General features: G+C 35.8%; 1 protein-coding gene across 4 annotated transcripts in view; it reads right to left on the reverse strand.

The window, feature by feature from the left end:
• Positions 1–24,232, reverse strand: part of LOC135212135 (multiple C2 and transmembrane domain-containing protein-like) — a 252,696-nt gene that overhangs the window by 212,227 nt on the left and 16,237 nt on the right. For all 4 annotated transcript variants that reach the window (XM_064245546.1, XM_064245544.1, XM_064245545.1 and 1 more), the window contains exons 3-4: positions 18,757–18,847; positions 3,878–4,021 (exon numbers count right to left, since the gene is read on the reverse strand). In XM_064245546.1, the coding sequence (XP_064101616.1) occupies positions 3,878–4,021; positions 18,757–18,847 (235 nt within the window). The remainder of the gene's footprint in view (positions 1–3,877; positions 4,022–18,756; positions 18,848–24,232) is intronic.

A 24,232-nucleotide genomic window follows, 5' to 3' on the forward strand; every position in this document is an offset into this window, starting at 1 on the left:
TAAACTGGAGTTTTATGCATACACACACAAACAAACACACACCACAACACACACACACACATATATACATATATATATATATATATATATATATATATAGTATATATATATATATATATATATATATATATATATATATATATATTATATATAATATATTATATATAATATATATATATATATATATATATATTACATATATATTATAATATTATATATAATATATTATATATATAAATATATATATATACAATATTATGTATATATATACTATATATTATATATATAATATATATATATATAATATATATATATAAATGAATACACGGGCAGGACTGTCAAAATTCAAGTTTGGCCACATATTAGGTGACGACAGCGGGTTATTAAGAGAAAACAAAAGGAGTTTCATTACTCAAGATATATAAAACACAAAACACAGCATTCATTCCACACTCTAGGGGTGCACGGTTGAAGGGCTGGCAAAACCGTTTGACTCTGAAGTTTGCAATCTACACAAAATCTATGCTATTGTAAAGCATCAAGTGTATATTGCTTTTAAGAAGTAGAGAACCCTATTCATACGGACCAAAGGGGCCACTGACTTGAAATTCAAGTTTCCAAAGAATATAAATGAATATAATGAAGAAATAGTGCCAGCAGCTTAAAACCAAAGTTCTCAAGCTTAAAGTCTGAAGGCATATCTATAAAATAAGTAAGGATATGGTAGGTACTATACTGTTGAAGGTTGGGTTATTCAACTGGCAAATCATGATGCCATCTCACATACGACCAATCAAAACACAAGAGAATAACTTGACATAGAATAAAGCCAAGCTCTTGGAATATAAATTCAGTATTATTCTGAAACTTTTCATCTTGTAAAAACATCTTCACTTGGGTGTTGGTGCCTACATAGTACGAGGAATGTTGACATCTCATTCTGGACCCAGACTGACAGGTCTGATGGCAGCAATTTCCGAATCGTGGTAAACATCATTAACACAGAGAAAGAAACCTATATGAACGGAGAAAAAATGGTTGATTCAATACGTCATAATATACCAGTAATTTTCTATCAATGCTTCAAGATCTGGAGGAAATAAGGACAAATATTGTCCCACTTTTACAATTTTGGTAGGAGTGGAAAAAGCAGTGGCCAGCAGATGGAAGACGCCATTCTCTTACACATCCAGTTTTATGTATCCTAAATAAATAATAAATTGGTCCAGAATGTGATTTAGAGATAGCAAACTCTAACTCTGTTTCAGCACGGTACTTGGAAGCTTTGACAAAGGTCTTTCACAAAAGACGAATCACATAAAAACTGGATCTCTCCTCACCTCATCACCAGTAAACCACATCTTTGTAACGCTTTTATTCGTTCCGTGGTGAATACTGTTTGATTGCTTGGAACACTATAATTATCCAATCTTGATAAACACAGCTCATGACTTAACATTATCAAATACCATGTTTACGTTATTTTTCGTATACGGTTAATTCTTTACGATAAATGGACACAGTCAGTAACACTATACTCTGTTTTTTTCCATCTGTCCATCCGCCTGTGGTGTTTATGTATGGTAACACTGCGTCCCGGGCTTTAGACAGTTACATTTAGCTTACATTCAACGATTATAATATATCCTATTTCGAATATTAACGGTGTAATTCGCATACAGTAAATTATGAAAACACTTTTCAGTTGCAAATGTACACCCAGATATCCTTTTATTTACCTAAAACTTACACATAGCGTAACTATCTAAAGCCCGGGACGCAGTGTTACCATACAAAAACACCACAGGCGGATGGACAGATGAAAAAAAACAGAGTATAGGCAAGTAAACTTACAAGTGTTAGAAGGCGGAGTGTTAAGAAATATTTAAAATGACTCATATAAGTGAAATTCCTCGAGTTCACAAACAACAAAAGCGTTATTGCACATAGTCTTTCTCATGAAAAAAAAAAAAACTTAAAACAGAGGCATCTGCTTTGGAGAACATCCAGCAAAGTTGAGAAATCTGAACTTACTAATGTTATCTATCACAGACGCTTCGAACTGAAATTATGTATATAAATTCACCCTAGATAAGGTAAATAAATCCTACGGGCTACTGTAAGGTTTGATGGCAACGAAACTGAATGGTCATACAGTAATGCGATTCAGAACCTTAATATTTCACGACGGAAAGAAAGCACCAATGCATTTGTCCATCTGTCTTGAACATTCATTTCATTTGTTATAATAACTACACACAATGATAAATTGACCTGCGGAACAATAACCTTTCAATACTAACACCACTGACAATGATTATAATCTGTCAGCCAAAACCTAAAAACTAAATGGTAAAGTGAATGACAATTTATATTATCAGTTATAAATCCTTAACACTGACACAAGTTACGATTTCCCATCTACAACAAACACATACTGGTTATCACATCCACATGCATATGTACATTGAATGCAAATGCACATTATTCTAACTACAGTATAACAGGACCGATGACGAGGTCACAGCAACGCACTACAGCATTACACCGACGTATTCAACCAAGTCCCATTAAAATACAGGCAGCAACCATCCTTCTCATTTCCTTACCAATAATCTCGATTCGTGGGCTTTAGTCTGAAGAACACAGACCAGAGTGTGCAAGGAAGAGGCTCATATAACAAACATTCCCATATTATACTCTACGCATGCATATCTACATTTAGGAGATAGATGATAGAGCAACCAGACTGCTATATACAGTTTAAGTTCACTTCGAAAGCCGAATAGTAGCTCTGGCGGTCAAAGACACAACTGAATCAGTAACACTTACCAAGAACTGATTTCTAAAGTTTAATGGCACTTTTCACATAGGTATTACTGTATAAATATGTGTATATATAGCGCTAAGCCTTTTTGGATTTTTTTTTTCTTAGCAAAGAAGCTTCCAAAAAACATCCTTTTTAATATTCCATGTCCCAAGCAAGCACAAATTACAGCATGACAGGGGGGGAGGAGAAACCTCTTGACGCTCCGCCAAAATTCCAAATAATTGCCACTTGCAAAACAAAGGCCCAAACACAGACCAGACTTCGGGAGGACACAAGTATTCTTTGGAATTCCCAGAAAAGTAAACGGACTTTTGTCTTTAAGCAATGAATTAGGGGTACACAGATTTTTTAATAGGGGTAGGACACAGCTACATAAGAGGAGGAAATGAGACTGGCAAGAGCTCGTTTACTCAGATGATTTACAAGGAAATTATCTCAACGGAGGAGCAGCGTTTAAATCTACAGACAGCAGACAATTATGTACGATATTTATTTCATTGTTTGTAGACGGATATAAAGAGGCATTCCAGTCGACTATACAGCTAAGCCAAATATATTATAAAGAGATATATATATACAAAACTACAACACCAAAACCAAAGAACAGAAAATTTATATCAGTAGAGAGAGAGACAGAGAGAGAAAGGAAGCGAGAGAATGAGAGGGTAAAGAGAAATACAACACTAACCTCTTCCTTTACTTGAAGGCAGGTACAGAAACATACTCCAAAAAGTCAAAGAAGTGCTGAGACGTCATTCTAGCCTCGAAGTTATTAAGCATGCAAAGAGTCTATTATATGTGTATGTGGTATACGATACAGCCACCCAACTCAATCAGGCCTCTGCCGACCTCAAACACTACTACTGTAGACTTCGCAAAAAAAGCTTTGCATTATACAAAACAACGATACGGAACTTTTTTTTTTTAATAATTAAGGAGCTGCAGCAGCTTTATTTTTGTGTTTTATTTTAATCTTTTCTTTTTTTTTTAGAAGCAAAAGTCGTATGTGTATGTGTTTGTACGAAGAGTTGTTTGTTTGTTCTTTACCATGAGAGTTCTGTCGTTGGGCGGCGGACAGGAGAGGCCCTCGCCTTGGGGACATCGAGAGCGGCGTTCCTGAAGAAGACTGCTCTGCCGAGGAGTTGTCAGCTGCGTAATCGGTTGTGCTGTCTTGGCGTTGAACGCTCACATCTGCACACAGCATAACAGCGGCTCTCAATTACGGGTACAGCAAAGTTCATCCAATACCACAAACAATGGTCGCGTGGCAAATAAAAACACAAGAAGCGCTCGCGGGAGAAGTGGGAGGAGAGATCGCAGTACACACACACACACACAGCTTTTCGTCTTTATCTCACTCAAGACCTGATGTGTTAATGTGATCAGGTCTTGAAATACAGACGAAAGCTCAGTGTATTTCATGACCTGGTCATAGTTACGGACACTACCCTACTTACGAACTTTCAGAGATACGAACAGACAGGGTCACAATGTAAAACTGTGTTTGGAGCGCTCTCCTTTGCCACCCGTAAGTTCAAATTTTGCTCTGGCTGCCTCTTCTGCTTGTAAGAGTTTTTGCAAAGACCATAAGAAGAAGAAGAAGAAGAAGCTGTTCGTTTAACCCCTTCTTTGACCACCACAAGTATTCTCGTAATTAACTCCCATCTATTCCTCTTACAATCACGAGAATATTTGTTCACACTCTTAAGATATTTCTACTTATTTTTATCTTCCAGATTTAACTCGGTATGCAATGAATACCCATTTTCTATATTCAGTATGCATTTTCTATAATCATGCACTATTAAAAGGAATTACTTTGGGTGTCTGAAAGCTAAAAACAAAATATAATTTTGATTCAAGCATCATTCAGAATTTAGCATTCTTTTTACCCTTTTTTGGCATATGAATGAATTCCTTATAATACTGCATGATTTAAAAAATATATACTAAATATAAAAAACAGGGAATACAGAAAGAGGGAACTCACCACAGATCGAGTTAACCTGGGAAGACAGGAATGCGGTAGGAGTATTCTACGAGTATGAACGCTCATTCTCGTGACTGTAAGAATACAAGGGAGTTAATCACCCAAATACTCGGGTTGATCAGGGAAGAGGGTTAAAGGGACAGGTTCTTCTTCTCCCTCATGATCATCCCAAAAACTCTTACTATAGTAGATTCAAATCAACCGTGCATCTGATGTCTAGGCCAGTCCCTTACGACGCTCCTGATTGGCTGATGATAAGCCAATCACTGGGCTGGAAACTCTCAAGTCTCTCTCGAGAGAGTTCACATAGGCAGGATGCATGTCCCACCTCTCCTGAGATACACTTTTGATAATGTATCCCTAAGGAGAGGTGGAACATACATTCTGCCTATGTGAACTCTTCCCAGAGACAGAGTTAAAAGCCCTGTGATTGGCTTATCAACAGCCAATCAGGAGCGTCGTAAGGGACGGGCCTAGACATCAGTTGCACGGTTGATGTGAATCTACATTGACACCCAGAGAAAAATTTAAATGCAAACAGCAACATGAATTATGTACTACGTATTAATAACCAACTTACGAGTAAGGTAATATCCGTACTGTAATCAGGTCTTGAAATAAGTACGTAAGCTCAGTGTCTACGATCTTTCCTTTCGCCTTTCAAGCGAGAGGTTCTTGTGTATAGCGAGTCATTTAACCAGAGGGCTCAGTGGGAACGTGAGCAGCACTAGAGTATATGAACTAACCCCCACCCCACCCCAACAACAACAACAAAAGAGGAGAATCGAGTCCCCTCAAAAGGGGGTTCCAAGTCATTTCCCAAGGGACGGGGAATCTTTGGAGGGAGATGAATCACTTCCCAAAGAAAGAAGGGGTAATGAAGGGCCATGAAACCACTAACCAGCTACTTTCACGTATACAATCTTACTTCATCTTAAGTGGACGAACTTGCACAGGGTATCTCAAAGTCATGACTGGATATGGTCAGATTAAACGTGACAAAATCTAATGCTTTCTTATAACAACAAGAGACATCTAATATCTTCAAACGAGGGGAAATGGAAAGTAAGAGTTAAAATAAAATTCATTTGGCAAAATCTAAACAAATTGTTATCACTCAGTAAAATGAAAAGGCACTACCTTTAAAGCAAAATATCTAGTTTTTCTAAACTTACATTACTATATATGTTACAACATAACTTCTTGCCCATTTAATATATATAAAAAACACACCTCAGTGAAAAAGAATGGACAAATTTACGAATTCTACTTATAAAAATGGTTGTTGGAAGTTGCACCAATGCTCTGTAAAAACAATAATTACAAAAACTTCAGTATAAATCAAAATACTCCAATTCATAAGTATATTAACCTTATGTAATAAAGCATGATGGAATATTAGCTAGAAAAAGATCGTAAAAATATATTCACAAAAACCATAAGTAAAATATTATAAGCAATAGTACACACACACATTTATACATACATACTACATAATACATACATATATAAATGTGTGTATAATATATATATATATATATATATATATATATATATATATATATATATATATATATATATATATATATATATATATATATATCTATATATATATATATATATGATCTATATGCAATATCACCCAATCCATCGGCTCAGTCACTACAAAATTATTACCAGCTGCCTTAAACAGAAACGCACATATGTGCTATGAAAACACAATTAATTCAGAAAACGTAACAACTAAGAAACAGAGCCATGAGACCTTGAAAGCATTTGATTGGATACGAAAATTAAAGCAAATATTATAATCTGCAAAGAATACCATCCACTGCGTGCAAATTCAATACCTGTAAAGGAAAATTCAAATTCAAAGGTAATAAACCAAAATTCACATTCAAAAGCATTGAAGGGAAATTCAAATTGAGAAACAATAAAGGAAAATATAAATTCAAAAGCAATAATGGATAATATAATTTCAAAAGAAAAATTCACATTTATATTCAAAAGTAATAAAAGAAATATAAATTCAAAAGCAAAAATTGAAAATTTAAATTCAAAAGCAGTAAAGGAAAATAGAAATTCGAAAGCTAAAAAAAAATTGAATTCAAAAGCAAAAGAGTGAAATATCAATTTCAAAAACAATTTAAGGAAAGTATAAATTCGAAAGCAAAAAATTGAAAATTTAATTTCAAAGGCGATATGAGAAAATTCAAATTCAAAAGTAATAGAGGAAAATTCAGATTTAAAGGTAATGAAAGATAAAGCCAGTTCATGAACTAATAATAAGTAAATTTACGGGGAATGCTGAGGGGCAGATGATAAGGTAATCTTTGAAGATTTTTTTTTTATTTTACACATTTATGTGGATTTATATAATGCAGACATGTGCACGGTTTTTGAACAGTATCTAATATATATATATATATATATATATATATATATATATATATATATATATATACTATATATATATAATATATTCAGCCAAGGCCACAGGAAAAAACATAAAAGAAGCGTACCGAGCGCTTTCGTGTTATTTCAACACATTTTCGAAAATGTGAAATAACACGAAAGCGCTCGGTACACCTTCTTTTATTTTTCCTGTGGCCTTGGCTGAATATATTGTCACGCGCTATTTAGTGACTTAAAAGCATATATATATATATATATATATATATATATATATATAATATATTATATATATAATATATATTATAATATATATAATATGTGTGTGTATATATACTATATATATAATTATATATAATAAATATATAATATATATATATATGATATATATATGTATAGGTATATATATATATATATATATATATATATATATATATATACACACACACATATATCTATATTAAACAAATATATATATATATGTTATATATATCTATATATAATGTATGTATATATACATATATATCTCCCTTGCGGTTATTGCGTCCTTTTTATATATATAATATATGTATATATATATATATGTAAATATTCATACTCATATATGTGTATGTCTGTATATATATATATATATATTTAATAATAGATATATATATATATATATATATATATATGTAAATATTACTTACATATTATGTGTATGTATGTGTATATATATATATATATATATCATATATATAAATATATATATATATATAATATATATATGTGTGTGTGTGTAATATAATATATATATATATATATATATATATATATATATATATAATATATATATATATATAATAAATATATTATATACGCCATAAGCCAGAACTACATCTTCACACAGAATTCGCTTTACCCTGGGAATAACTTTAGACCCAAAAAGAACTATAAAAAGTCCTTTAGCACAGGCCAGGATTCGAACCCACCCCTTCCGGGTTTACCCAGTTGTTGACGAGGGACTAATCCGCTCAGCTGTCCGGATGGGGAGCTGAATTCGAATCTCAGGTTTTTATGCTTAGAACGAAGTCCAGTCGCCCTCATCAAATGGAACTCATGCAGTAACCTCCCTTGACAGCTGAGTGGTTAGGCCCCTGTCACCAATGTATCGCTACTAAAGAGAATAGAATATGTAATATAGAATTTAGGCCACAGGCCAACCGCTGCGACCTATGAGGCCATTCAGCGCTGAAAAGGTAATTGAGAGTAAAAAAGTTTGAAACGTGTAACGGGAGGAAAACCTCAAAGCAGTTGCACCAAGAAATGCAAAGCAATTGTTAGGATAGGACTGAGGGAAGTATGATGGTAGATAGAGAATATGGACGGAGGTTCAGTAAAATGAATGAAAGTGGCTGCAGCTAGGGGCCTAAGAAGGCACGCTGCAGAGAAACCGTGAATTATGCCTACAGTGCACGGAATGAGGTGCACTGACGGCACCACCCACCTACGGAGGGTTTGGTAATCCCCATTTACAAGTAAATGAATAAAAATGAGCAAGGAGATGATAAGAATTCCTAGTGCTCCTTCGGGAGCGGCTACGACGCTGTGAAACAGCTCCTCAAGTTCCTGAAGCCTTTTTATAGGAATAAGACTTCGCACAGCCGGAAGCTTGATGGCCTCGTAACTCCATTCCTAGGAATCCCAAACGTGCGGTACGGTACAATGTCTGCTACGTCAAAGTTTCCGAGTCGACTCTTTCACGTTTTCCCTCGAAGTCACATAATAATAATAATAATAATAATAATAATAATAATAATAATAATAATAATAATAATAATAATAATAATAATAATAGTTAAGAAATTCACAGTCTCGTGAAAACAAATTGTTAAAAAATCCACAACGATATATTAAGATATATTTCTTTGTGAAAATAAAACAAAGACTTTCGAACACATGAACGGCGTTCCTCATCAGTGTAACGTTACACTGATAAGACACAGGTCAGGTGTTCGAAAGTCTTTGTTTTATTTTTGCATAGAAATATATTTTAATATATAATGATAATGTTTCTAAAAACTGTCTGAATTTGCCGGCTTTCTGTAGTCCTACGATTCCATTTAAGCAAAGAAGTCCTTCAGCAATATCCACGTCAGAGGTAGGAATTCATTATTGACCTGAATAGCCTACGGTCCTTGGACCGTCACGCACATCTTCCGAGGATAAAAAAGTTTCCCAGTATTTCTTCGATGTTTAAAAAGAAATACAAGCGCGAGGCGTCTTTATAACGAAGACACAGTAGCATACAGAAAAGCAAATCCTGTATTCAGTAAATTTCCATTTTATTTGGAGATACTGCATTACCGTTAAATTTTTATTTAAATATACGCGGGAATAGGAATCTATTATTTCTTTTTCTTCTAATATAATAATAATAATAATAATAATAATAATAATAATAATAATAATAATAATAACAGTAACCAACAGCCTGAGATTGGAGCTACAGAAGCAAACCAAAGGAAGAAATGGACAAGAGAAGAAAATAAGGAAATATGGAAATGCTACATCAGAAGCAACCCGACGGAGAGAGGATATAGAAGAAGGTTGGTCAACATCTGGAATGAGAGGAATAACACCCCCCAAACAGAGCAGAGGCTGGCAGACCAAGTAAGGAACATAAAGAAAAAAAGTAGACGAAGACCCAGAAATATAGAGACAGGAGAATGACAAACAGAACAGAGGACTGGCACAACAAACCAATGCACGGACAATACATGAGACAGACTAAAGAACTAGCCAGCGATGACACATGGCAATGGCTACAGAGGGGAGAGCTAAAGAAGGAAACTGAAGGAATGATAACACCGGCACAAGATCAGGTCCTAAGAACCAGATATGTTCAAAGAACGATAGACGGAAATAACATCTCTCCCATATGTAGGAAGTGCAATACGAAAAATGAAACCATAAACCACATAGCAAGCGAATGCCCGGCACTTGCACAGAACCAGTACAAAAAGAGGCATGATTCAGTGGCAAAAGCCCTCCACTGGAGCCTGTGCAAGAAACATCAGCTACCTTGCAGTAATAAGTGGTACGAGCACCAACCCGAGGGAGTGATAGAAAACGATCAGGCTAAGATCCTCTGGGACTATGGTATCAGAACAGATAGGGTGATATGTGCAAATAGACCAGACGTGACGTTGATTGACAAAACCAAGAAGAAAGTATCACTCATTGATGTCGCAATACCATGGGACATCAGAGTTGAAGAGAAAGAGAGAGAAAAAATGGATAAGTATCAAGATCTGAAAATAGAAATAAGAAGGATATGGGATATGCCAGTGGAAATTGTACACATAATCATAGGCACGATCCCAAGATCCCTGAAAAGGAATCTAGAAAAACTAGACGCTGAAGTAGCTCCAAGACTCATGCAGAAGAGTGTGATCCTGGAAACGGCGCACATAGTAAGAAAAGTGATGGACTCCTAAGGAGGCAGGACGCAACCCGGAACCCGACACTTTAAATACCACCCACTCGAATTGGAGGACTGTGATAGAGCAAAAAAAAAAAAAAAAAAAAAAAAAAAAAAAAAAATAATAATAATAATAATAATGAATCAATTACGTCACCATTTAAATATTCAGAAACAACTGAGCATACAAAGAAATGAAATGACTGATAGATTGTATGATTGATTTTTTTGACGTAACTTGGCGTAGAAACGAATATTGGTTGTTGAGGATGTATAGATCTAAACTTGAGCAATATATATATATATATATATATATATATATATATATTATATATATATATATATGATATATATGTATATATCTATATATATATATATATATATATATATATATTATATATTCTCCACTTTCAAGGTTAATCAAAAGCTATCAATATATATATATATATATATATATATATATATATTATATATATATATATATATATATATTTATTGATAGCTTTTGATTAACCTTGAAAGTGGAGAATCGCCACAAGGCATACAGCTCCTGGACTTTCAATAACAACTAATTACAGTCGTGTCATAAGTTAAGTATATCTTAGTTTAACCAGACAGCTGAGCTGATTAACTGCTCTCCTAAGGCTGGCCCGAAGGTTAAGCTATTTTTACGAGGCTAGGAACCGACTGATTACCTAACAACGGGACCTAGAGCTCATTGTGGGATCCGAACCACATTATATCGAGAAATGAATTTCTAATCACCAGAAATATATTCCTCTGATTCCGCGTTGGCAGAGCGGGGGAAGCGAACTTCGGACTATCACATCGGTAGGCGAACATTTAACCCACTCATCCAATCAGGAACTACTGTCGCGTCGTACTAACCAATGATGGGCCATCAGCGTCTATCGTCAATATAACAAGGTATATGATATTTATTAACAATTTTCAATTGCAAAAAACTTTGACTCACAGCTAAGGCCTAATTATATCATACTGGTGCATAGATAAAACATATAACAGGACAAAATTGAACTAACATTTGAAAACCTCAAGTTGTTTAAATTTAAACATCTACTACCTCACCACCACAGTTTAACACAATTCATCTATTCTGAAAAAGAGCTACAAGATTTTTGAAATTTATAAAAAAAAATTATAATACATTTCAGAACCAGAACTTCTCCTTACGAAAAAGCTGCCATCCACATACATGGCAGCCTGACATAATTATGACAAGGAGTGGAATGCCTTTCCCAAGTACATTCGTATATCAGGGGTCAAAATCAACACTGTGCTTCAGTTTGCGACCCTGACACTATATAACTTATTATTATTATTATTATTATTATTATTATTATTATTATTATTAGGGTGGGATTCCGGGTTATATCCTGTCTCCTTAGGAGTCCATCACTTTTCTTACTATGTACACTCTTTCAAGTGGCACATTCTTCTGCACGAGTCCTGGAGCTACTTCGGCATCTAGTTTTTCCAGATTCCTTTTCAGGTGTCTTGGGATCGTGCCTAGTGTTCCTATGATTATGGGTACAATTTCCACTGGCATGTCCCATATCCTTCTTACTTCTATTTTAAGATCTTGATACTTATAATTTTTTTCTCTTTTTCTCCTCTACTCTGGTGTCCCATGGTATTGCGACATCAATGAGTGATACTTTCTTCTTGATTTTGTCAATCAACGTCACATCTGATCTATTTGCACACATCACCCTTTCTGTTCTGATACCATAGCCCCAGAGGATCTTTGCCTGATCGTTTTCTATCACTCCTTCAGGTTGGTGTTCATGCCACTTATTACTGCAAGCTAGCTGATGTTTCTTGCACAGGCTCCAGTGGAGGGCTTTTGCTACTGAATCATGACTCTTTTTGTACTGGTTCTGTGCAAGTGCCGGACATTCACTTGCTATGAGGTTTATGGTCTCGTTTTTCATACTGCATTTCCTGCATTTGGGTGAGATGTTATTTTCATATATTGTTTCTTGAACATATCTGGTTATCGTGTCCTTCATCTCTTGGTGTTTTATATCCTCTTCTATTATTTTAAGATATTTGTATCCTGTCTAATCTATGTGACTGATGCTATTCCCATCTGGTAGCTTTATCCCTTCAGTCCTTGTCACTTTGCCTTTTTGTATGTTGACCAAAGCACATTTTCTACTCCAAACTCCATCCTGATGTCCCCAGATACAATCCTTACAGTCTGGATTAGGGTATCTATTTCCTTAATGCTCTTAACATACAGCTTGATACCACCCTTGATGTCATGCATGAACATCAGATGCTTAATTCTGTTGCCTCCTTTCTTGAGTTGGTACCTAGCATCCATCTTCTGCAGTAGTTTTGTCGTATGAATCTTGGCTACTACGAAGTGTATTGAGGACAGTTAGTCGCCCAGGAAGATCCTTCTCCTGATGTTAACCTCTGCTAGTCGTATTCCAGAGCTTGTCTTATTCCAGAGCTTGTAAGTATTGCATTCCAGTTGCGAATCATATTTTTTAGGAAGCCAATGGTGTTTTCCTCTGCCCTCATATTTTCAGGCATTCTGTTAGCCAAGTTTGTGGGATCATGTCGAAGGCTTTCTTGTAGTCAATCCATGCCGTACCTAGGTTGGTTTTATTATTATTAATTTTCTCTCTCTCTCTCTCTATCACAGACCTCTAATTCGACTGGGTGGTATTTATAGTGTGGGGTTCCGGGTTGCATCCTGCCTCCTTAGGAGTCCATCACTTTTCTTACTATGTGCGCCGTTTCTAGGATCACACACTTCTGCATGAGTCCTGGAGCTACTTAAGCCTCTAGTTTTTCCAGATTCCTTTTCAGGGACCTTGGGATCATGCCTAGTGTTCCTATGATTATGGGTACAATTTCCACTGCCATATCCCATATCCTTCTTATTTCTATTTTCAGGTCTTGATACTTACCCATTTTTTCCCTTTCTTTCTCTTCAACTCCGGTGTCCCATGGTATTGCAACATCAATGAGTGATACTCTCTTCTTGATTTTGTCAATCAACGTCAAGTCTGGTATATTTGCACGTATCACCCTATCTGTTCTGATACCATAGTCCCAGAGGATCTTTGCCTGATCGTTTTCCATCACTCCTTCAGGTTGGTGTTCGTACCAATTATTACTGCAAGGTAGCTGGTATTTCTTGCACAGGCTCCAGTGGGGGCTTTTGCAACTAAATCAGGCCTCTTTTTGTACTGGTTCTGTGCAAGTGCCGGATATTCGCTTGCTTTGTGGTTTATGGTTTCATTTTTCGTATTGCACTTCCTACATATGGGAGAGACGTTATTCCCATCTATCGTTCTTTGGACATATCTGGCTCTTAGGGCCTGATCTTGTGCTGCTGTTATCATTCCTTCAGTTTCCTTCTTGAGCTCTCCCCTCAGTAGCCATTGCAACGTGTCATCGCTGGCTAGTTCTTTAGTCTGTCTCATGTATTGTCCGTGCATTGGTTTGTTATGCCATTTCTCTGTTCTGCTTGTCTTTCTCCTGTCTATGTATATTTCTGGGTCTTCGTCTACTTTTATCTTCCCATGCACTCTTGAGCCACTCGTCTTCACTGGTCTTCATATATTGCCCCAGTGCTCTGTTCTCGATGTTGATTCAGTCCTCTATGCTTAGTAGTCCCCTCCCTCCTTCCTTTCGTGTTATGTATAGTCTGTCCGTATTTGCTCTTGGGTGTAGTGCTTTGTGTATTGTCATATGTTTCCTCGTTTTCTAGTCTATGCTGCAAAGTTCTGCCTTCGTCCATTCCACTATTCCTGTGCTGTATCTGATTACTGGCACTGCAAATGTGTTTATGGCTTTTATCATATTTCCGGCGTTGAGTTTTGACTTGAGTATCGCCTAAGTCTCTACATATATTCTTTCCTGATCGTCTCCTTCATCTCTTGATGTTTTATATCCCCTCCTTCCATTATTCCCAGGTATTTATATCCTGTCTCATCTATGTGTTTGATGTTCCCATCTGGTAACTTTATCCCTTCAGTCCTTGTTATTTTGCCCTTTTGTATGTTGACTAAGGCGCATTTTTCTATTCCAAACTCCATCCTGATGTCCCCAGATACAATCCTTACAGTCTGGATTAGGGTATCTATTTCTTTGATGCTCTTACCATACAGCTCGATGTCATCCATGAACATCAGATGTTTAATTCTGTTGCCTCTTTTCTTGAGTTGGTACCCAGCATCCATCTTCTGCAGTAGTTTTGTCATGGGAATCATGGCTACTACGAAGAGTAGTGGGGACAGTGAGTCGCCCTGGAAGATCCCTCTCCTGATATTTACCTCTGCTAGTCTTATTCCAGATCTTGTAAGTATTTTATTCCAGTTTCACATTGTATTTTTAAGGAAGCTGATGGTGTTTTCCTCTGCCCCATATATTTTCAAGCATTCTATTAGCCATGTGTGTGGTACCATGTCGAAGGCTTTCTTAGAGTCTACCCATGCCATGCTTAGGTTGGTTTTCCTTCTCTTACTGTTCTTCATTACCATATTGTCTATCAGGAGCTGGTCTTTTGTGCCCCTACACTTCCTTCTGCAGCCTTTCTGTTGGTGGGGGATGGTGTTTGTATCCTCTAGGTAGTTGTATAGCCTTTCGCTGATGATACCTGTTAGTAACTTCCACATTATTGGTAGGCAGGTGATAGGCCTGTAGTTACTGGCTATATTTCCCTTACTCTTGGCTTTCTGGACTAAGGATGTTCTTCTTTTGGTCATCCATTTGGGCGCATGGTGATTTGTGATACAATGCTGGAGTTGTTCTGCTATTCTTGGGTGTAGGGCCTTGAAGTTTTTGAGCCAGTATCCATGGACGTCATTGAGACCTAGGGCTTTCCCGTTGGGCATTTCCTCTGGTTGTTGGTTACTATCGTTGTGGTGGTCAGTTGCTGGATGACGACCTCCAAGTACCTGACCATCTTCCCCTTCAATTGGGCTGAATACCTGGCTGCCGGACGAAGTTCCTCTGGTGCCAGAAGTTCCATGTACATTTAATCCTTCATTTCTTTCCATCATTGCTGAGTTTTGCTATTGAACCCATAGCTGGACCCTACCCCATCAGAAAAAAAAAAAAAAAAAAAAAGGAGATCTCACTAAAAAAAATAATTCAATAATTAGATCAAATATATCAAAATGCAAGGGACAATAGCATTATGGTAGTAATGCATTGCATCTTCGCTTGAAATTTTGATGTTCTAGTTGCACGACAGTCCAACGGTGGGAGGTATAAAGGACCTCTGGAACAGAGAGGTTCTGTAACGAGGCAAATATTGACTGCTTACTGGCGCTTCTGCTGTCCAGCGAATCTGGTCGCTCTCGGAAGTAAAACGGAATCGGGGATTAATTGTGAACGTGAAAGATCTCTATTACAATCAAACTTACGAGAAAGTGACAAATAAGAGGCCATCCGTCGATAAAAAAAGTTAAGTATATCTTAGTTTAACCAGACCACTGAGCTGATTAACAGCTCTCCTTGGGCTGGGCCGAAGGGATTAGATATTTTTACGCGGCTAGGAACCAATTGGTTATCTAGCAAAGGGACCTACAGCTTATTGTGGGATCCGAACAACATTATATCGAGAAATGAATTGCTATCACCAGAAATAAATCCTCTGGTTCCGCGTTGGCTGCGCCGAGAATCGAACTTAGGACCACCGGATTGGTAGCCGAGCACGAAATCCACTCGTCCAACGTGGAAGTTACCATCCGTCGATGATCCAAGTCACAACTACTACTATTAGGAAACAGAAACCTACCACCACGGATCACTCTCTCTGAAAAGAGATAAATCTCTGGCAGAAGCAGACAGCCAGACCGGGAACAGTATTCTAGTAGAGGGAGTACCTATGACCTGTAACAGGTTGCACTGATTTCATCGCTGTTACAAATATATATGGCCTCGCGAACATTACCTAACTTTCGTGCAGCATTTGCTGAAAAATACATTAGATTCTTTCTCAAAAGTTAGATGCGAGTGAAAAGTTAACACCTGGAATAGTTACAGATTCAGACTCTCTCAGCAAATAAATACCGAGCGCTTGTCACTGGTAATGCAAAAGACTTCTCGAATGATGCATCTAAATGAATGCACACGAAAACCAGCTCACTGTATGATGGGGTAGGAAACATCAAAACATCACGTCATGCAGAAGTAATCCTAATAACTCTAATAAAACCAAAAATTGTCACAGTATAATCGTATGAAAGCGTCTGAACTATGAACTATGGCTAACCAAAAGGTTTATTAGCAATTGGAGAGGTTATAAAGATCTCTGATTCTTAAATGGAACGATTTAGAGTGTAAATATATATATAATATATATATATATATATATATATATATATATATATATATATATATATATATGTATATATATATATATATATATATATATATATATATATATATATATATATATATATATATATATATATATATATATATATATATATATATGTATATAAATGAGAAGGAGATGTATCAGGAGAAAATGCAGATAAGGAATAAAAAAATTATAAACTACAGTTCTGTCATTGAAAAAAAAATATATACTGATGTTTCAAAAACGATGTCTCGAAAAACGAATACAAATTCATTATCGATGTACCCATTTGAAAAAGTTTAAAATGGAAAAATCTGGATTCTAGTGAAAATATGAATGATACAAAAACCTGCAAGATATTCAAAAGGGAATTTCCTCTCGAAGACTAAAGTGTGGGTAAAAAAAAAAAAAAAAAAAAAAATCTAAAGTCGCTGGGTACTGGAAAGCAAAAATTGAAATAGCAAAGCTTCGAAGGTAAAAAATCTTATGATATGAAGGAAAATACGGGCATAAATACAATTTAAACGTACTTAGAGGCAACTTAGATGAGAGAGAGAGAGAGAGAGAGAGAGAGAGAGAGAGAGAGAGAAGAGAGAGAGAGAAGAGATCACACGTAACAATAAGAAAAACTGCAGCAAAATTTAACAAACTAAATAAAAATATTTTACCAGAGAGAGAGAGAGAGAGAGAGAGAGAGAGAGAGAGAGAGAGAGAGAGAGAGAGAGGATGAATGAGCTTACAGCAAGACCGAACAACATTCAAAATAATATTACCACATTTCATAATAAGATATAAAAAAATTTATTGAAACATTAATAAATGAAAAAAAATTGCAATCAGCATCAGAGCACAAAAAAGATTAAAAGATAAAATACAGAAGCAAAATTATAATGTTACTGACAATGATGAAAAAAAAGACATCGTAAGGTTGTCGGAAATATTATTATATATGATTTATATATATTACTTATATATTATATATATATTATATATATATATGTATATATTATTTATATATTATTATATACTATAATAACCTATTATACCTTAATAATATATATATACATATATATAGTTATATATAATATATATAATTAGCTAGAATAGATATAATGTAATATATATAATATATATATATATATACTATATATATTATAAATAAACAAGCAACCGTTCCCCCCCCACCCAACCGCCAACCCCCCTCTAAAGACTAAGAAATACAAAGGTACAGAAAATTAGCTGACAAAGGGGAAGACGACGATGCTGAAGACGCCCTTCCCCCACCAAGGATATCCCCAACTGAGGATATCTTCTACGAAGGATATCCCGTAAGGAGGATATCTCCTAGCGAGGATATCTCCTAGCGAGGATATCCCCTATGGAGGATGTCCCGTAGAATGGATATCTCTACCGTGGATATCCCCTAGTGAGGAAATCCTCCTAAGGGAATATCCCCAACTGAGGATATCCACAACTGTGGATATCCCTTATAGATGATATCCCTACGGAAAGATATCTCCACCGAAAGAATCCCCTAAGGAGGATATCCCCTACGGAGGATATCTCCTGCCAAGGATATTCCCTACCGAAGATATCCCCTACTGAGGACATCCCCTACGAAGCATCCAACTATAGATACCCCATTACCCAACCCAACCGAGGATATCCCTTACCAAGGATATCCCCTACCGAGGATCTGAAGAACTTGCCTGGATGGGAGTTACTCCTGACGCCGTCCAAGAGGATGTCCTTCCGGCGGGTGACCTTCCCGTCCTTACTCCGCGTCCTTTGGAATTTGGTCTGAAAGAGGCAGATGAGAAGAGGAAGAGTCACTGAGAAGTTCTGTGGAAATCATCTCAACAATCAAGGAAATAGGTCCATTACTGTTATTCAGTAGATGGGTCCTATTATTATTATTATTATTATTATTATTATTATTATTATTAAGAAGATGAACTTTATTCAAATGGAACAAGTCCACCACGGGACCCACTGCCTTGAAATTGAGGCTTCCAATGAATATTATGGTGCTCATTGGAAAGAATTATAACCGAATGAAAAGGAAATACACACACACAAAAAAATTACCAATAATCAAATAACTAAATTAATAGCTAAATAGATAACAAGGCGTGAACCGACCTCCAGCCAACTCGTGACGCGTGCAAGATTTTTCCCTCACGCATAAGTTGTAAACATTTTATTCCTAACTTTTAACGGAAATTATAACGTGCTTAAATCTGCAGTCAAGTAGAGTGTTGTTTCACCAACGAAAATGAAAATAAGCTATATTTTATTAGGAACAATTGTTCTGTACCGTTTATCATGAACATTATTTATTTTTTTACATTTTCATTCTCATAAATAAATCATAAATACCCTATCCTAAAATTCCTGTATCTCTGACTCAAATCAAAGCACCTTTTTGAGAACGTTTTAGGGCCTTCCATTAGACCTTTCCTAACACCCACCCCCAACAACAACAAAGTAGTTTGTAGGCTTACTCCCAGAGTAAGTGAAAAATATAAGTGAATTATTAAAATACAAAGACTATATTAGAGTATAATGCAATTGCATCTACGCTTGAACTCTGAAGTCCCAACTGCGTGACATTCTACAGAGGTCAGCTTCGACTCTGCTGTAGATATTCGTGTTGAATTCGTGTCCTAATCACTAAGATACCACGAAAGGAAGAAAAACTAAGAAAGCAAGTCAAACAATAAGTTACTTACGCTACTATAGCTGGTTCACTTAAGGTAGATTCTTGAGTGAGCCCTATGCCTACGAGACGTTTCTTCGGCGGCCGCCGATTGGCTGGGAGCTGCCTAACTACCTCCTGGTACCAGCCAATCAGCGGCCGCCAAACAAACGTCTCGTAAGCCTAGAGCTCATCCAAGAATCTACCTTAAGTGAACCAACTATAGTTAGATTGCCATTAAGATTTTAACGACAAAAAGAAGTCATGTAAAGATGTTTCGTACAGGTTTAGTCATCATCAAAATAACAAGGAAATAACAACGTTTTCACTCACACAAAGTTTCTCTCTCTCTCTCTTAATCACACGACCTCACACACAAACACAGACAAACCTGAACAGGATATAGAATTTAGGCTCAAGGCCAAGCGCTGTGACCTATGAGGTTATTCAGCTCTGAAATAGAAACTGACAGTAAATTAGTATGAAAGGTGTAACAGAAGGAAAACCTCGAAGCAGTTACACTTTGAAACACTTGTTAGAGAGAGTGGAAAGTCAGACGGAAGGAAGAGAATAGGAACGGATGAGGTACAATTAAAAGGAATAAAAGAGACCGCAGCTCAGGGCCTCAGGAAGGGACGCTGCAAAGACCCTTAAATAATGCCTACAGTGCACCGCGTTACGGCGCCTGACATTCCAGAGTTGACAAGACAGGAACATTTTCTGACATTCATTAGAAGAGATCTGCACCCCCTCCCCCGCCACCACACAAACATAATAATCATTGACGAACACAGCAAGGAGGACAAGACACAGAAGGGAGGAGAATTAATTGTAAAATAATGTCTTAAATGCTGCCTTATATATAGCGTATGATGTTTGTCTCTGCACCGACTTATGCTTATACTTATCATTTACCCTACTTATTTCTATCACTGTTGACTATTTGTCTATAAATAGTTGAACTATTGTTTCGTAACAGGTCACGTTATTTCTGTGACATTTTATGTTCCTAAAATACGAAAGATGAACTCTATTCATTGGGAACAAACCCATCACAGGGGCCATTGGCTCGAAATTCAAGCTTCCAAAGAATATTACGGTATTCACGGGAAGGAAGTACCAAGAGAAGGTTAAGGGGAATACAGAAAGAAGAGATCTCACTTATTAAAAAGAAAAAATTAGTTTAAAAAATTAATAAAGGATAGAGGTTGTGCGAGAACCTGAATATTTGCTTTGCATTGCTCCTTGTGATTACATGTGTACGGTCGAGATATCAGACATGAATGTGTTCATATATACAAAAAGCGCAGTTATTCAGTACATTCGTCAATAAATGACTTCTGGCACAGACTTCTTCCCTCGAAAACCAAAAGCATCAACAACGCCAGCATCCAAAACTAGCTCCCTCCATATCTTCTGATCAAACATATCTCCAGTGTCAAATGAGAAACAATACTAATAATTTTCACTTATTCGGGGAGTAAGCCTACAAACTACTTTGTTGTTCTTTCTCTTGTCGTTCTTGTCGGGGGGTAGGAAAGGTCTGTGGAAGAGCTTAAAAAGGTCTGAAAAAGGTGTTTCGCGTTGAGTTAAAGATACTGGAATTTCAGGGTAGGGTATTTATGATTTATTTATTAGAATGACAATGTAAAAAATATATAATGTACAAGTTAAACAGTAGATCAATTACTTCTCAATATAGCTTATCTATTTTAATTTTCATTGGTGAAACAACGTGCTATTTGACCGTAGATTTTAGCACGCACCCGAGGAAGCTGGAGGTCGGATCATACATTGTTTCTTTGTCATCAGTGAGGGAAATCGTACTGCTTCACACTTCGTAAGCATAAGTACACATGTAAACACAGGGAGCACTAGGAATTTAGAAAGCAATAAAATGACGATACTTTTTTTTTACGAAATAAGGTTTCAAATATCTATATTATTAGTAAATAATAATGAAAACGAGTAGTATGGTAAATGCAATCACTAGATGCTGCAAAGAAACATAAGATATATGATAAAACCTATTGCATAACAGTAGGTAAGGTCATAAATTTACCTCAAGATCTACAGGATGCCCTAAAATAAAAAAGAGGAGAGAGAGAGAGAGAGAGAGAGAGAGAGAGAGAGAGAGAGAGAGAGAGAGAGAGAGAGAGAGAGAGAGAGAGAGAGAGAGAGAGAGAGGAAATATTAGATTTATATTACTTGTATTTTACACACATTTTACAATGTACTTTACTGTATCAATGAACTAAAAAAAATGAACTAACATATACTCCTGACTTCATTGAACCTTACGAATGGCCGCCCGAAAATCCAGATCTCAACGTAATGTTTTTTACCAAGTGGGGTCTACTGTTGCGTCAACTTCACGTGCAAAGGAGGGAGGTCACGGACATCCTACGATCCTTCAAAGCTGCTGATGGAAGCAAACCTTCTACGTTGTTGTGCACCTGCCCACGGAAGGCAGTTTGAACACGTCCAACATTTTTGTTTTTGTTTTTTGTTTTAACGCTGTTTCTGTTTCCAACGACTAAATAAACTCTACCAAATTTCTCGTTTTTTTTCGGGGGCATCCTGTAGTCTGGTTAAAAGAATGAATATTTTTATCCAAACCACTTAAAAACTCAAAACAGAAAGTGTCTTAAAAATATGATGTATTCAAGTCTTCAAGTTATTTACTTAGAATTAATAAAACTGTTTCCAACGATAAATAAACTCTAACAAATTCCCCGTTTTTTTCTTTTTGTGGGGGACCCTGTAGTCTGGTTAAAAGAATGAATATTTTTATCCAAACCACTTAAAAACTCAAAACAGAAAGTGTCTTAAAAATATGATGTATTTAAGTCTCCAATTGTTTATCTAGAATTAATGAAACTAGATGGAATAATTCACTTACTGCCTTGTCAACCACAAACAAGCATTCTACGTACGTCCTTCGGCGTTACAATGAATTCCTCTCTTGAGAAAAATAAATATTTTTCACAATAAATATTGCCACCTGAACTCACCGTCATCCTAAGGGAACGAGCATCACTCAAAAGATCCTCTTCCATATTAATAATAATAATAACATATACATACATACATACATACACACACACACACACACACACACACATATATATATATATATATATATATATATATATATATATCTATAATATTATATATATAACATATTCTGAGATTAACAATTCACCACCACACCTATTTTTTAAGATATATATATATATATATATATATATATATATATATATATATATATATATATATATATATATATATATCCATTAGATAACACAAATCAATCAATCAATCAATCTTTAGCATCTACAACATTACGAAGTCCAAAGATGTAAGAATTTTTCACTCATAAGGATAACTATTTGAAAGCAAGACTATTTTTCAAGTATATACTGCTCCTCAATAGTCAAAAGGGAAAGCTCAGAAACATAGAGAGAGAGAGAGAGAGAGAGGAAGAACAGAGAGAGGAGAGATGAGGGAAGCGAGAGAGAGAGAGAGAGAGAGAGATTCTAGTCCTTATACGCTTTTACTTAGCTTCCTTTTTCTTTGGCAGTTTGTCTGGGCCAAATCTTAAGACTCTATTTCCCACCTGTTCCCTTCGTCCGTTGGACTTGAAATTTTGCACAGTTGCTCAATCCGGGTGACAATTCAACCTTACACGAACAGTAGGGCAGCAGTGACCTCTAGTGACCCTACAGTGACCTCCCCAGTATCTAACGATTTGTATGAAACCCTTCAGAATCTTCATACATTCTTTGATTCGGTAGGATACTGAGGTTAATAGTTCTACGGATGTTTTCAAACTACCTTTTGCTTGATTTCGTTAGATACGATCATAAATCGGTGATAATTTGTCAAATTTTAAAGGATTAAAAATTTTTTTTTCTTTAAACATGCTTTCATTAAAATGCACTGAAAAGTTAAAAATATTTGTTTGAGACAGATCAGGATTTCCTTACAATTAATCATGTCTACAAAAATCAAAGCGGGGTCTGCAAACATGGGAGGAAATGCTACAAGAAATAAAACTATATATTTCTTTTCCTGTTATGTTTCTATACAGGATCAATTGTAAGAAAATCCTGGTGTGTTTCAAAGAAATTATTTGTACTTTTTAGTTCATTTTAATGAAAGCGTGTTTAATTTTTTTTACTTTTTTTTATATCTCCATACACATGGATTCTACAAACATAAGGTCTAAATGATACGTTTATAGATGTAAAAGGCAATTTATTATTTATTTTGTTATTAGTGACCTTGAATTTATAATATTACTCTTTTAACAGGAAGGAATTTTTCCTTATAACACTTATAAAAATAGTACGGAAATGAATATTCTAACAAAAGGGCTGTACGTAAACTGACATTTCTTTGTATTGATGGTCATTTATCTTTTTATTTCTCTAGAATTAAATTGAATTGAATTGAATATTGGGTTTGGGCCAAAAACCAAGCAC

This window comes from Macrobrachium nipponense, chromosome 40, assembly GCF_015104395.2.
Source record: "Macrobrachium nipponense isolate FS-2020 chromosome 40, ASM1510439v2, whole genome shotgun sequence".
In the NCBI taxonomy this organism is placed as follows: domain Eukaryota; kingdom Metazoa; phylum Arthropoda; class Malacostraca; order Decapoda; family Palaemonidae; genus Macrobrachium; species Macrobrachium nipponense.